The following is a 16,208-nucleotide window of genomic DNA, read 5'->3' on the forward strand; positions in this document are numbered from 1 at the left end:
TATTTCAAAATCAGAAAAACAGTTCAGGAAATTCCAGTCAGCTCCACTCCTTGGACCTGTGAGTCTACTTTAATTAGCACTTCCAGCTGGCCAGATTGTTGCTAAGAAAGTAGTTCTAGAGGGCTTGATCAGTAATGTTAAAAATGTTGATACCTCAGGATTTGAGAACAAAACCAGCTTAAATGGAAGACTCTGTTAATTAGATAATGAGACATTCAGGAATAATCCCTTTACTGAGAAACCTGATAATACCTTTATCCACTATTCTGCTTTTACTAAAGCATTTGCATTCACCACATTGCATATTTTTTTCCTAATCAGACTTTACTTCCTTATAGCAGTTGACAAATAAGAGGCTACAATCTTGACTGGTGTTTAAAAGCCTTGCCGATCCTTCCCTTGAAAGGTTAATTTAAAATAAAGAAAATGGGCCACCTTATTCTCTCTTGGTAGTTCTGTAATAAAAGGTTGATTGTTCAAGCAGCAGCATTCAATTATTCTGTTTCTGATGCTATCTACATGTAAAAAAATCTAGCTAGGCTTAGCTGGTCCCTGAAGGCTTTCCAGTTCTAGCCCTCAGTGCAAGGATGCAAAACAAAAAAATTAGAGCCTCACAATTAACATTCAAAATGTCAAGTATTATGTTGTCAAGTTAAAGAATGAAATTTGCTTCCAGGAATATCAGATACAGAAAAGCTTCTGGAGTGTTTACCCATTTTTTAGTGAAACTCATTCTTTGAATATGTTTGCTGGAGAAAAATAAGCTAACTAGGGAAGTCAGAGTGGCAGCCAGTGTTCAGAGAAATTGCCCACAAGTGTAGCCCTCCAGTTCTTGTTGAATTAATCATGATACTAGACCTCTACAACAGACATTGAAAGTGTACAGTTTATTAATAGAGCTGAAGCAGAAAACAATTGGTTCCCTATCTGTGTTTTTATTTTACTTTTTTTTCTCCCCTACAGGAACTGGGATGCTCAAACAACAGATGTGCAGACCAAAAGCAATGAAATTTACTGCTCTGATTCTGATAGCTGAAAGAAAACCAACACTGACCCTCAAGAGTTTAGGGTATAAATAAAGAGTTTTAGAATTATGCATGAACACTGAGACCAGTGAATAACATCCTGGAAACATGGTGAGAATATACATCTAGTGTAAAATAAACCGGCTCTCAAAGGGAAAGTGATGTGAATGGCTCAAACAAAATTGAAATTGAAATACTGAAATTAGTGTTAATTTTGATAGCAGCATGAATTTTAGCCCCACATTTCCTCACTTTTATTTACTGATCTTCTAGGTGGAAAACTGAAAAGACAGGAATCTCTCAGAGAGGAAAATCGATGCAGTTACAATGGATCCTCACAAACAGCAACAGGGGCATGGCAAAGCAGCTCTGGCATTGGAAGGAACCTTGGCAGTGCTGAACAATCAGATAAAGCGTTTTTTACTTGCAAGCCAGTTGAAGCAGGCCTCCAGACAGACCAGTGCACAGGTGTGTTCTGTACCTTTAAATATCAACTCTTATATAAAAGAAAGAGATAAAATAGGAACACAAAAAAGCCCATAATCCTGTTAATGTCACCAAAGAAAAAAAAAAAAAAAAAAAAAGGTTTTGCCAAAAAGTATAAAATTCCTTGTTTCATGATTAAGGAGTTGTATTCAGTGGTTTGAGTGTGTATTAATGGTCTCTTTTTTTCCTTAAAAAAAAAAAAAAAAGAAAACAAAAGAAAAAAGATGCTATCTGTATATCTTATCATGTCAAGTGACAGGCATCGTGTTATGATGACCTGCAGTTCATGTTTGCAAAACTCTGCCACATTTCCTCTGCCATCTTAAATTAAAAAGTCACCAGTGTCTAAAACATTTACATTGAAAGGCTTCACCAACTTGCATATTTTGACCTAATCAGAGTATACTTCTTTTCCTAGTCAGAGTGTAAAGGGCATGAAAGCTCCACAGAGCCTGAGCCAAGATACACGTTCCAAGAAGCCCATGGAGCCTGTACTGTGACACACACACGCTGTGAGTGGAGGCACAATAATGCACAAGAACAGTTCCTTTGGGTAATTCATGTTTCCTGTATTTCTGGGAGAAACTCTCCCATACTCCTTCTCCTCCCTTCCCAGCTGCTTCAGTCCCTTGCTGAAAGGTAATACCACAAAATCCAGCCTTTGTTATCCAGTGGGAGAGCAGCAGTAAACAATTCAAGGACAATAGCCACCAGACATGTGGAAAACACTTCATTTTTACTGAATGGCCACAAAATCCTTTGCTAATTAGAGTTCCTGAATGTTGAAAATAACTATAACCTGCTTGCTTATTGTTGAAACCCCATGGTTTTTGTGGAATGGAAGATCTCTTTAGAAGCTTTTAAAAGATCCAGAAGTGTTTGGATTTGTTTTTTTTAATGACACTTCAGACTGGAGTACTGAAAAATACAGGTTAAGGGACAGCTCAGCACTGCCATGGGTAAATAATGACTTCATACTTTACATTTCCAGTGACTTTTAGGGCATTTAAAAGTCTTTTGCGTTGTTCAGTCTCTTGGTTATTTGGCGGACCCCAGCAAACCCCCATTTCCAGCTCTGGGAGGGCTGTGTTAGCTCCTAGACTCCCGTTCCCCGCCCGCGGCACTTCGTGGCGGTTCCTCTCGCAGGCGCTGGCTGCCAGCGGGGACAGCCACCGGCGGCACCAGCCAGCGGGGACAGCCACCTGCGGCACAGCACGGCCCCTGCCAGCCTTTGGGGCCTCTGGAGCCGGGGGTGACAGCCACCTGCGGCACAGCACGGCCCCTGCCAGCCTTTGGGGCCTCTGGAGCCGGGGGTGACAGCCACCTGCGGCACAGCACGGCCCCTGCCAGCCTTTGGGGCCTCTGGAGCCGGGGGTGACAGCCACCCGCGGCACAGCACGGCCCCTGCCAGCCTTTGGGGCCTTTGGAGCCAGGGCTGACAGCCCGGAGCCACGATGACGGCCGGGGCATGAGGCTGGACCTTCCAAGGGGCTGTGGCACAGACAGCAGTGGCTCAGCCTGGCTCCTCGGCCGCACTGGAAGCAGACGGGATCCCAAGTGTATAAAAGTCCGCGAGGTCAGAGATGGTTTTGAGGAGATGGTTTTGAGAGGGGACGCGCTTTGACCCTCATTCCCTGGCGCTGGGGAAGCCTCGCACCGGGCAGCGCTGTCCCGCCCCGGGGGCAGCGGCGGGAGGGCTGGGCGGTCTCCGGGGCGGGCGGCCCCGCTCGGGACCCGCCTCCCCGCCCGGGGCCGGGCGCCGAGCACCCTCCTCCTCCTCCCCCTGGCCCAGGCGGGGGCTGCCCGCGGCGCCGGGGCCACACAAAGCGGCGAGCGGCGGTGCCTCCGCGCCGCCTGTCCGGCGACAGCCGCGCCGGCCATGGAGCCGCCCGTGCCGCCGCCTCAGGAGCAGCCGCCGCGCCCGCGCTCGCACACGGTCACCACCACCAGCAGCTCCTTCACCGCCAACCTGTCGGCCAGCTCCAGCACCCTCGCCTACGACAGGGAGTTCCTGCGCACCGTGCCCGGGCTCCTCATGGTGACCGAGATTGTGAGTGCCCCGGGGGCGCGGAGGGGCGGGGGAGCCTCGGCCGGCGCTGGGGTGAGGAGGGGTTGGGGTGTCCCTCAGCGCATCACCCCGTGCGGGTCCCTGCCCGCAGGTGAAGCGCGGGGGAAGGACGAGCCCGCGGAAGCAAGAGCGGCTCCGCGGCGGGGGCACAACTGTCCCGCCTGGAAACTGGAAAAGGAGCGCAGGGCACACGCGGTCTGCTCAGCCTCCCGTGGTATCTGCGGTATCATCTCGTCCCGTAGCGGAAAGACGAGTTTTGGCAGACAGGGAGCTGAGTTTTGGAGACTTTTCTGTAACCACATTGGTTGTGTATGCTTTGCACTTGATAGCACACGAATAGTCATGATGTGAGAGTTTATTAAACAATTTATCTTTGTTTCCTAGGTCAAAAAAACCCCATTTCCTTACATTCTTACTGCTTAGGTACACCTGTGCAGAGTAGGAGATGAACTGCTGCCTTTTGGGCTTGATAGTGAATTTTTTTTTTTTTTTTTTTTTTTTTTTTGCAGGTAGTCTATAAGGTGTAAATGAACATACAGAGGGCCAGGCAGTGCTAAATTCGGTCACTTGCCTTAGTGGTAGGCACTGAACAGCACAACGCCAGGATCCCGCTGCAGGCCTGTGTGCCCTCAATGTGTTGAGCCACAGATACTCAGCATCTCCTCTTAAAAATTACGTGTTTCATTCCATTCATCTACACTATTCATAATTAAGGGTCTTAAAAAGCTGGCTTCCCCAGCTAAGTTTTTGAGTTTCCTGTGTGAAGTTTTTGTTGTGCTGAAGCTTCAAGGATTAACTTATCAGATCACATTCGTTTTCAAGGCTTGAAAACACTGTGCTTCACCAGAGCAGTGGAATGGCTGTTGGTTTTGCTGACTTCAAAGTAAAAATAACCAGGCAAAGCTTCAGGCTGGTGTATGATGTGGGACCTCTGGAAGGAGCAGTGCCACTGGAGAGGGGATGCACACTGAGATGCCAGATTGCTGTGGAGGCCGATAGTGATGAGGCTGTGAGGTCAGAGCCTGCTCCCAGCTGGTGCCCTGTGTGCCAGTGTCTTTGGGAATTCTGTCGATCTCGGGTAGATAGGTGATTGTAGGCTTATTTTGGCTGTTAAATACAGGAGATGCTTCACCGTCAAAGCTGTGGTCGATCTGTGAATAAACAAGTCTTTGAAATAATAGCTGCTTTCTTTTCCACTCTTTTTCAGTTAGTAATTACAACGGAGTTATGTACCTTTCTAGTACTTTATCTGAAGAGTGATCCCACTGCAGATTGTTACAGAGGTGCCCAAGGCTTTTCCAGAGCCCTGCTGGAATGTCATATATTCATCCTGGCTGTGAATACTGGATCAGCTGCACTCACATTGAGCTACATGACCACAGGGCATGGACAGGCTCTTGCTTACTCTTTGTTGGAAGTGTGCCTTCTAGTTTGTGTTGACAGGTGATGTCGTGCAGCTTACCTTTCTAAACAGTGATGATGCTTTTTAGAGGGATTTTGTTTCCTCTCAGCCGTTCCTAACTCCTGGGATAATTGTAAAATGTGAAATGAGCAGTTCCTGGCCAACTCAAAGGAGCTAATAGAAGTCTCTAATGTAGATTAACTTTTACAGGTTTGCAATGGTGTATTTGAGAGAACAGAGTAGAGTTCTGATATTAAGCTGAAAGGTGTAGGGCAGGTCCTACAGAAGTGGAGTACTGATAGATAGTCCCTTTAAGGAAATACTTCTAATTCTTAACTCCACTTATTTTAAAGCAGCTAGGGTAGCTGTTCTTCGGTGAAATTAAAGAAAAATATATCAGTGAAGACCTTTATATGGAATTAGCTGAAAGAACCCCAGTTACTAAAATCAAATAGTGAGTTTATATGTGTTTGTGTATATATATATATATTTGGCATTGGGTATTGGTTAAACATTTTCCACCAGTTTGGTATGTTCTTTTTTTTTTTTTCTGAGAGAAAATGTACTTTAACAGAGCATGACTAGAGATCCCAAGATCTCTACTTCAAAATTTGCTGTGCATATTCAGCAGTATTGGAGCTGTGTACCCTAAATCAGCCTGTTCTGATTGCTGTGCCTTGCCTGCACCAATTGGCCCTTCAGGATATTTCTGACCCTCAGTACTGATGCCCCAACTTATAGCATGATCCTTCTGCTAAGGATTTGCAAATCTGTAAATAAGACCAGCATGTAATTCAGTCTCAGGAGTTTGCAGCCTGGTAGATCTTTTCCAGTCTAAACTCTGAGCTCTGAAGGACAGCTGCTGTGGTAGAAGCATCCCTTTGCTTCTGGTGCCCCTTCTCTGGGACAGCTGTGACACGGACAGGGAAGAGGACTGGTTTTAGTCATATCTGCTATCTGTGTAGCTACTCATCTGCCAGATCCCATGTCCATGTTAAAGCTGAGCTAGGGGCATTAAACAATAGTGGTAAATGCTCCGAGAGTTTGCACTCTCAGAGTGGGGCTGCATAAATATTTGATTATTGCTGCTGTCAGTCAGCAATGTGCATGCAGCAAGAGGGGTGCAGTCTGTGTCTCCTGGCTCTGAAACTCTACTCTCTCCTCTGTGTCGGCAAAGGGCAAATCTGTGTTATTCTTTGACCAAAGAGAATGGAAAAGCAGAAAGTTACCCCATAAATGAAACATTCCAGCCCCTTAAATGGAGGATCTTGATCAGGTTTTGCTCCCACGTCCCTGATTTGCATACTGTGAAGATGAATTAACTGCTGTGTGGGTTTCCATGTGTGCTGGTAACCAGCCTACATCTGCACTGAGGCTGTGGTTTAATGGCACAGTAAATTCAGCTTAACAGTTCCTACTAAGAGATTCTTTGTAGTCGTGCAAAGCACTGGTCTGCTATTAACTCAGTCTCCTGTTTCAAATTTGTTCAAAATGAGTTAGCTTTATAAAGACAGGTTTTATGATGGATCAGGTATTATCCATCCTTTATGTAGCTGCTTTAGAGCCTGTGTAAATGTGGGATGAGGCTGACTGTGCCTATTCAGCAGTAATAGAGTTATGTACCCAAACCTGGTTAATCTTAATTCTGTAATGCCTTTTGGTCTAGCACTGCATACATCCAGCATGAATGAGCTCAGAAATGCAGCCTGAAGTGTAGGCTAAATTACCTGGTGCTGACAGATTTCCATTGCCTTTGATGTCTGCTTCCATGACCAGAGCAGGTGCAAGGTTTCCTGCAACTCACTTGGAAAGAGCTGGGGTCAGTTCATTTCAGTGGAAAGAGCAAAGTGGAAAATGCCACTGGGTTTCTGAGAGGCCTTTGGAAACTGGCATAAAACATAACTTTGGTGCATGGAAGGCTGTCCAAAGCACTTATATACAGAAGTAGTGGTGCTTGCTGGACAGGGCAGGGGGTTCTGACTCTGGAAACTTGCATTTACTGGCCTTAGCTGGCCATTGACTCTGCAGGTTAATTTATCTGCATCTCTCTAACTTCTCAGAATGTCTCATCCATTCATGGAATATGTGTACTAATCTTTGTAAGGAGCACTGAGATCCATTGGTGGAAAGTAGTACAGAAGATGTAAGTGGTGTTACACAAAGTCTTTAAATGAGAAAATGAGATGTCAATTGCCTGGGTTGACACTGAAGTAAAAATACATCATATAAAGTAATTGATACTGATTCCTACATGTAGCACCACCAGTCCCCCTGGAGGATTTACAGTTTCAAAATGAGCAAGTATAGCAATTTCTAGAGATATCTTTTGAGTGTTTCTTTTCTGTGAAATGATGGCCCAGAAAAGCTACATTTATCTTCCTGGGACTTTTATGGCCAAGAAAAATGATGGCAAGTGATACCTTCTCAGAGCTTTAAATCAGCTTCTCAAGTCAAGCATTATGGATCACTTTGGGGAGGTGGAGAGTTTTGTGGTTGCTATGGATGTAGTTATAAAAATATTTACTTTCTAGCAGGATGACATTGATCTCTTCAGATTGTTGCTTCATACCAGTGTGTTGCTAGATGGAGCCTCTTGTAAAACTTGCACTATTGATTTTAAGGCTTGTGATGGCTATTTGACCTTGACAAAAACAAATACTTCTATAGCTTGGAAAGGTTTGGAAGGTTGTTACTTTGCTGCTGCTGCACTGAGATCTTGTGATGGCATAAGTTTTAGTTAATTGTACTTACAGTTGCATTTCTTTATGCTGTTCCGTGCACATTATTCTTTGAAATGCCCAGAATAAAATAGGTACTTGAAATAGAAGCCTGATAGGAATTCATTTACTTTATTAGCACCACATAAAATTGTGGTTCAAATTTATGTTTCTGGACAATAAAAATAATTTTGATCACTGGTTCATTATTCTTCTTCAAATGTTAGACCTTTGCAGGTTTAATTCATAAAGGAAATATTGTTGACTTTGTTTATTCTAGTAGACTGATGACCCTCAGAATATTAAATAGATATTGAAAGTTAGGTCAGATCTAAGATATTGAGGTTGCCAAAACCAGAACAACTGGAAATGTGCAAGTCCTTGTTTGACAGACTTTTCACCTTTGTCTTTTTCCTGAGAGATGCATCAAACTCATCTACTGATATTCAAGTGTTAAATTAACTCAGCAATAAAGCCATATTAATGTTAAGAAAAACAGAAGTAATACAGATGGGATGATCTACTGTGAGAAAGCTAAAATAAAAAATTCTACTTAAAGCTCTCCTTGCATTTAGCTTTTTCTTTTAGTCATACAGCCTCTCTGACTGCAGTTCAAAGTTTTATGTGTATTTACCATCCTCCTCCTGCCCTCCCATTTCTTGGAAAAGCTCAGAAGAATAGAGCAGAAACATGGAGGGAGTTCCAAAGAGCCTCTCTCCTCACCTGAGTGGCAGCAAGACTTTCTCTTCTTTCAGGAATAGTAGTGATGTTTTTCTTTTTTCTTATAATGTGATTTTTACTCCGATCATAGCATGTCTGCTTGCAAGTAGTTGACAACACTGAGCTACCTCCTGACATGTTGAATAAGTGCTTTGCCTGGAGGAGATGTATACAAGCACCATCTTAATATTATTCACTTTGAATTACTGAATGGAAAAAACCAAATTCTGTAGTGACTAGTCAGTCACTTCATCCAGCAGCTTCATGCTCCTATGCATGAATAAGAAAACACACAATACCAAGTCTCAGCTCTCTCCTTTGGTCTTGATCAGACAGAACTCTTGCTGAAGTCAGGTTTCAGTTCTGCCTTTTTTAGGTGCTGTTGTTTCACTCCTAACCCTTAGCTGTCTTTAGTGTACTGAATACATACATCTATATGATTTCCATCTTCCTTTAGGATCATATAGTTATTTTAAGTTCTGTTTCCTGTAAGGTCTTTGGTTTCCTGGACAAGATCAGGGTGTTTCCTTGGGAAGAGAGAACTGTTTGGGGGACACAAGAAAACAGAACCTTTTGAACATGCTCCAAGTGATGATAGAAACAGTGTTAGGGCTAAAATGGTAGGAGGGTGAAAATGCCTCTTAAACTGAATGAAGATATTTTACCAAAGGTCAAAAATGCAAAATATTCTCAATACGTCAGAGTTAAGGTACAACACGTGTGAAATGTCTTTATCTCTTCATGAGAAGAATGCTTTAAAGTCATACTTAAACATCTCCTTTGTTGTTGGGTGGATAGTGAATATAATACAAATCTCCCCCCCCCCCCCAAAACTCTAGAAATTATTTTTCTTTTGTGCCTGCAAAAATTCTTACGTGCACAAACTTATTTTTAAAAAAATAAATAAATAAATAGATCATTTGGGGCTTCAGTGGCCTGTGTCTGTATGACAGTGAAATGTGCAGTCCTCCCATTATTCCTAACGGAATAGGCAGAGCTTCCCAGGTGCTTAGCTTTAGCATGATGCTGTGGCTGGGTGTGAGTCCTATGTGAGGGTAAATGCTGAGGGGGCCATCATGGTCTGAGGACAAAGGTCAATGATGTAGTTGTAAAGAGACTGTGACTGCATTCCTGAAAATTGCCTTTTTCCAGATATGCACAAGAGTCCCAAATCCCTGGGTAATCATGCTATGGGAAGACAGTGATAATGCCAGATACCTGATAATGATGGAGACACCCAATGGTGCATTTTGTCCTTAAATTAATTCAGATCCTGGATTTGTCTGTGTCTCTTTTCTTTGTGGTTGTTCATTTGTTGTTCAGTTGGGATTGTTGGGATTTTTTTTTCTCCCATTGTGTTATATTCTCTTTTTTTCTCTTTCTGCACTGTCATTCCTGCTTTTTGTTTGTAATTATTTATTATACTCTGTTAAGACCACAGATTAGAGGATCTTGAAGTGGTGTATGCCTATCTAAGAACCCCTGTTTTCCATGCAGTGTATGATGAAGAGGTGTATTTGTTGGCAGCATAGTCAGAATGTGAGCAGAAAAAGGACACAGAAAGAAGTTGTCTATGGGTCACACCAGATTCTTGCAAAATCATTAATGGCCCCAGGTTTCTGAGTCCATTAACAAAATGCTGCTTCCAGAGCAAAAGCAGATGCCTTTCACTCCCTGCCCTTTGGATGGGAGCACTCCTGTGTACCTGGGGAGCCCACTGATGTATCTGCTCTGTTCTGTGCTCTGAACCTCCTGTGTAGTACCAACAGGCAGGGTTGGAGCAGAGGTGCCTGAAAGATTCTTCTTAAAAAGAAGAATCTCAAAACCACAGAAAAACTCCCTTGGGGACTCTGAACCCTTCAGAATGGGAAGTGTGGAGGGAATGATGATGTTTTGTTGTTTGTTGATTGCCTTCTCATTCAGCCTACTGTTTTTTCCTGTTCTCTTCTGGGAGTAACAGTGCCCTATATTTAGTTTATAATGGTCATGCAGACATATATGCATATATATGTGTACACATACATTCATATATCTATAAATAGCTTTTAGCTTAATTTTACTTTGGATAAAGTACATATTGTATTGTGTGATATTTCTGCACTTTTTCCCCTTCGAATTCCAGAAAAACAGCAGAAAGTGTGTCCTTACAAAGAGGACCTAGCTCTTTTTTTTTTAGTGTCAAACAGCAAATAGCTTTTAGCATCCATCAGGCCTTTGGCCAAGGTAGTTCTGTTCCTGTGGCCTGAGCCAGTTCCCCATGGAAGCTGCTGGCACTAATTCACCTGCCTCTGAAAGGACCAGATCAGGTATAAGGCTCTTGAAACTCCAGTGGAGGAGGGACTGAGTAAGGAAAGAATCAAGTCACTGCTTTCAGTGGCACCTGGGACTGGTCCAAGGAAAGTTTAGTGTCATGCTTATGTTAATGAACATAAAGAAGCTGAGCTCTTGGTTCTACACACATTAATAAGGTATCCAGGCTTTGCCAGACCTCTTCACTGCACAGGCTTGGATCCTGGGCGTGACTGCATTTTTGCCAAGCTAGGGAACAATACTGAGTGTTTACACTGACCATTTTTGCAAGCTATGGGTGTGCAGATGACACTGATGCAAGCACAGGTTTGCTGAGAGAAAAATCTTCAGAGCAAAGCAAAACCAGTTTCAACAAATTGGTATTGTTAGAGGCATGCAGTCTGTGCAGTTTGTTCTGGGCAGCCACAATGTTTCTGGTCTGATTTAAGATGTGCTAAAATCAGATTTTGTAGAACTGAGACAAAGTAAGTAGGTGTGGTAATAATCAGTAAGGTGTCAGTCTCTGGATATATCATAATCTAATTATGAAGAATAAGTAAATTGCAAACATCCCAAGCAGGATCCTGGAAAGAGGCCATGTGGGAAAAGCAGCCTCTCTGATCATACTCTGGTAATCACTTCTGGTCTTTGACTGGTAGCCTAATGTGCACAACTTGAAAGGAAATCTGTCAAGAACCTCTGCTTTATACCAGAAAATAAGAACAGTTTGTATCATTAGCTTTAAATGTGGCTGCCGTGTCCAGGCCTGAATTTAAATAAATTCAAGGTGACACTGTCTTTGCACAGATCCATTTATTTAGCCTCAAAGTTGTGCAGCTGCTAACAGGCTCCCTTTTTTTAAATCTTTCTTGGCTTTCTTCTTTTTTTTCTCCTTTTTTTTTTTCTTTTTTTTTCTTTTTTTTTTTTTTCCTGTCTGTCCCTTTAATATATATTTTCACATAGGTTCTCTGCATTCAACAATAATGGTATTCCAAAGGCTTCAGCTCATATGGCAGGTAATAGCTGAATGGGGCAGCATGGTTTTGAGACAACTGTAGGTGAAACTTAAAAACTGAGACAGTGTTGCAGGCAGGAATTCAGCACTGAGGGATAGTGGAAGAGGTTAAAAAAATAATCCTCTATCAAAAGGAAAACATCTCCAATGTACCTTTAAAATGATACTTCAGCTGATAACATCAGCCTTGGTTGCGCCCAGCCAGAGACAGCCACTGCAGGGCAGACTGACAAGGATCAGGCGAGGAGAAGGTGAGTCTGTGGTGATTGCCTGTTACTACTGCTGTAGGTTGGAAAGCATAAACAAATGCACAATCGTCCTTTTACAGGATCAGGACACAGCTATGATACATGCTGGGGAGAGTGGTGCTATAATTCAGTCCTTAGTGGGGAAAAAGACCAAAAAATGACAGCATTTGTGCTGATTTGGTATTAGTTTAATTTATAAACGGTGACGTACCTTGCTATCAGGAACCCCATGTGCTGTTTCAAAGAGCTTGCATGTGTATAGGTGCTTAATAATTAACAATTAAAAAACATTATTATGTTATTAAGGTCCTGGAAATTAAGCACCAAAATTAGTTTCACCCTAGCAGTGTTGGTTTTGTATTGAATTATGTGCAGGTACTGAAATCCAGTCAAAACTTGCTTGATTGTGGTTTTTTATCAAGAAACTTCTGTCATGGTCATTGCACAGAAGAGCTTTTCTAGGCGTGACTGGGATATTGTGCACACAGCATTGGAGGAAGTCATGTTGTGAGTAAGGAAAGGGATTATTCAAAGGGAGAGGATGGTCTCCTGGCTAATTGCTTCCTTGGAAAATTTGATTTTTATCTTCTCCTTGAACCACAATATTCCTATGGGATGCTAGACAAGGCAAGTAAGCCCTACATTTCAGTGTGTTCACTCTACTCCTTGTTTGCTGAATCCCCAGCTTTGGGTCTGAGTTGCAGAAAAAGCAATTATTCTCAGATGTGTCTGAAAGTCAGTAGGAGCTCTGTGTTCTGAAGATGCAAAATGCAGTGCCATAATAAATGCTGTAGGAAAAGAGTTTTCCAGAGTTTGGATGCTAAATAAAATTCAAACTTGACAGAAAGAAATCTGGCAAGAATTGGCTTTTGACTCTAATTTTAGTGCACTGTCTAAAATTAGGATAGCATACTTCTCTATCTCAGAGATGTGTTTAATAGTTTATTGATGGACTTGTGGGGCAACACAGATAACACAGTGTTTTTCAAGAGCCCAAATGCAAAGCTGAATTGCAGTTCTGCAGGCCATGCAAGTAAACAGGCAGAAAGCAAAATAAGGGGAAGCATTAGTTCTGAAGGAGGTTTTCCCTTCTGTTGCTGCATGCAGGTAGTGGTGTGGAGAAGGGGAAAGTATATGGTCAGAAAATTATAGGCTATAGCATAATGTATATTTAACCAAGGATAGAATTAAGATGTGTGAAGAACTCATTTCTGGAAGTGTTGCATAGTTAGCTGCAAGTATTTCAACATGTTTGTCCCTCTCTCTTGTCCACCCCTCTGCCTCTGTCCCAAGTCCTAATTTCCCATCTCTCTTCTGCGGTGGGTTTGGTTTGGTTTTGTCTCCCTGCCTCATTTCTTCAAGCCCTCTTGTCCAGCAGCTCCAGGCAACTTGCCAAAGGCCTGCTTTGCATGATTTTCATCTGCTCTTCTTCAGGCTTGACAGAGAAAATCAACGTAGAAAATGCAGCTCCTACACGAAAAATTTGGGGAAATGTTGTTTTAGGAGAGGAGGTGTTGGGCAACTGAAAGAACAGGCTCTGCTCAGTATGAGACATCCATCTTTAATGGTTTCATAAAGCTGTGGGTGGACAAAGCTATGAAAAATACCATAGTATTTTAGAACAGTATTAGAAATACTGATAGTGATACAGTGATTTAGGAGGTTGTTGGTGAATATTGTGACATGTTTAGTTCTTGCATTCATCCAGAATGCAACTTTTTCTAAAACAAAAGGCATAAAGCAGGCTGGACAGAGCTGGATTTTTTGAGACCAACTACAATCTTGTGGTGATCTCGGTGAAAGATGAAAAAGGCTGAAAAGCTCTTCAATATAAGAGATTCAGACTGCATGGAAAAACAAGATCCCTGCTGGAATTTCTGATTGATGCTTCAAGGCCTCTCTATGTGCATAAGCCATGTTCGTTGGACTGTGCAATGCAGTTGTAACAGTTACTGTCAACAGTCATTGCTAGTTGGCCTCCAAGCTGAAAATATTTTCCCTTCCCCATGTTGTTACTAAGGTATAGCACAGTACAAATCAATACATTAATTAGTGTTCTTTTTATTTCTCCTAATGCATGGGAAGGAGTTTGGATGCTAAATAAAATTCAAACTTGACAGAAAGAAATTGTCATTGGGAAACTACTATATTTAATTTTGGAAAACCACAATCCTTATTTTACTCTTTTGAGTACATTTTTATATTGCTGGAACTTAATTTTAAAAGGCAGTGTGCAAGAGGAAAGTAATGACCTACTTGAAGAGATGGTTCCTCTTGTGGTGTGTTTTCTGCTTGAAATATGAGCATCCATGTAAAGATGTATAAAACTAATCTTGAACGTACAAAGCAGGCCAGTGGAACTGTAATTTAATGATGGAACTTGCCGTGAGCGAAACAGTGATAAACAGCTTATATGTTACTAGGTACAATTTCATTGTTGCATTTGGTATATTGAAAGGATTTTCTGTTTAACTTCTCAGCAAAAATGGTAGGAATCTTACCCAGGAGAATGAGGTTTCCAAGCAGTTTTTTTTCAAACTGGGGATTTCTTCCTAGACTTTGGCAATCATGAAACGTGACCAGACGCTTGTACAAAGAACTTGGCATTCTCTTTGTGCAGTAACAGACAACTATCTAGCAAATGTTTGCCTGAAGTAAGCAAGTCTAGATAATGTGTTAAAGGTGAGATGGGGTCTCTTGTAAAGTGTTTTACCAGCTCAAGTTAAAATTAAACTGAGTACACAGCAACAAATGAAAAGGAATTCTCTAAGGTTGGTTACATCTAATTTTCACTCTCTTATTAAGCTGTACAGTGTAATGCTAGTCTTGGGGGGGGGGGGAAGAAAAAACACAAACCAAAAGAAAAATCCCTCCCCCCAATAAACCTCCAGAAAAAAAAAACCAACCCACTCTATACTATGTCTGTAGTAATTTTCACTCTAAAAACTTAGCTTAATTTCAAAATGCCTCTTCAATTTAGGTCTCAGTTTAAAAAAATGGCAGTGAAGTCAACTTAAAAAGAACACTTTATTTTGACTTGTGTTGGTTGGTGTTTCTGTAGATTACATATTGCATGAACAATGTACACGAACAAGAAGATGACCCTAAGAACTGGTGCAAGTACAGTCCGGATGAGTTGATGGGAACAAAATCAGATTAAGATCTAATGTACACAAACAATATTGTTATGAAGAGAAGGTTATAATGAATCAGTTCTTGATGCTCTCAAAACCTGTTGTGAATTTCCCATTGACTTCTGTCATCCCGACATATCTGCACACGAAATGAAGAGAACATGAAAGGAACATGAAAGCCAACCTACTGTGCAGTCTGTGTGCTCTAATCAGCGCTGGCATTGTTTGTCAGACTCCTCAGGACAGCAGCTCCTTCCCGAGAGTCGTTTCCTATCCCCTTGTTAGCGTTTGGTGAAGGGCGGCTCTGATGTTGCTTCCGTTCGGCGCAGAAGAAAAGGGTATGCCCAGAAACTTTCCCCACTGGTTTCTTCTGCCAGGGCCATGGATTAGTCTGATAAAGGAGATCACCTTCCTTAAGACCTTTCCTCTCCAATCCTCCTGCATGGAGCACTCACTGTCAAATTAGATTCAGATTAGAAGGAGCCTAATTAACAGCTTGTACCATTTTCGTGTTGACCTATTGTGCTAAAATTGACTTTGGGAGGATAACAGGCACAGTTAACCCACTTGGTACCAAGATTACCCCAAAAATTCCCTGTCATGCTACCTGTTTCTTGTGCACAGTTTCTTTGGCTTGAACATCTAGCTGATAGATGGTGAAAGGGGAAGCTGTTCAGATCCATTGTTTGGACATGATCTTTTATAACCCAGCTGTCTAATTTATGTATTTCTTCAGAGCTCCCTATAGTCATGTATCCCACAGTCCCAGGACATAGCTTATTTTTTAATGAAACACTGATGATTTTTTTTATATCCACATCATGATTCTATTAAATCCTGTGTATCAAAACAGCTCAGCATCACAACTATCAATCTAAATTTGTTTATTCAATACAACAGATGGGTTTGTCCCATAGCTGTCCTGCCTTATCACTGGATTATCAAACGATATATGCCTTTTCCTGTATCAAATTGCTGTGCATGCTGTGCTCTTCCTTTTCCCTTTGTGTGAACTAGCAAAGCCCCCAGTTTGTGATGCTTTTCAGTGCCCTAATTCCTTTTTGGTTTCTTGGTTTTATGTGCTAAGACCTGTAATATTGTTGG

General features: G+C 42.1%; 1 protein-coding gene across 2 annotated transcripts in view; it reads left to right on the plus strand.

Moving 5' to 3' along the window:
- The first annotated feature begins 3,191 nt into the window (after positions 1–3,191).
- Positions 3,192–16,208, plus strand: part of CMTM8 (CKLF like MARVEL transmembrane domain containing 8) — a 35,632-nt gene continuing 22,615 nt past the window's right edge. For both annotated transcript variants that reach the window (XM_054646732.2, XM_077190831.1), the window contains exon 1: positions 3,192–3,561. In XM_054646732.2, coding sequence (XP_054502707.1) covers positions 3,391–3,561 — 171 coding nt within the window. In that variant the 5' untranslated portion in view covers positions 3,192–3,390. The remainder of the gene's footprint in view (positions 3,562–16,208) is intronic.

This window comes from Agelaius phoeniceus, chromosome 1, assembly GCF_051311805.1.
Source record: "Agelaius phoeniceus isolate bAgePho1 chromosome 1, bAgePho1.hap1, whole genome shotgun sequence".
NCBI lineage: Eukaryota > Metazoa > Chordata > Aves > Passeriformes > Icteridae > Agelaius > Agelaius phoeniceus.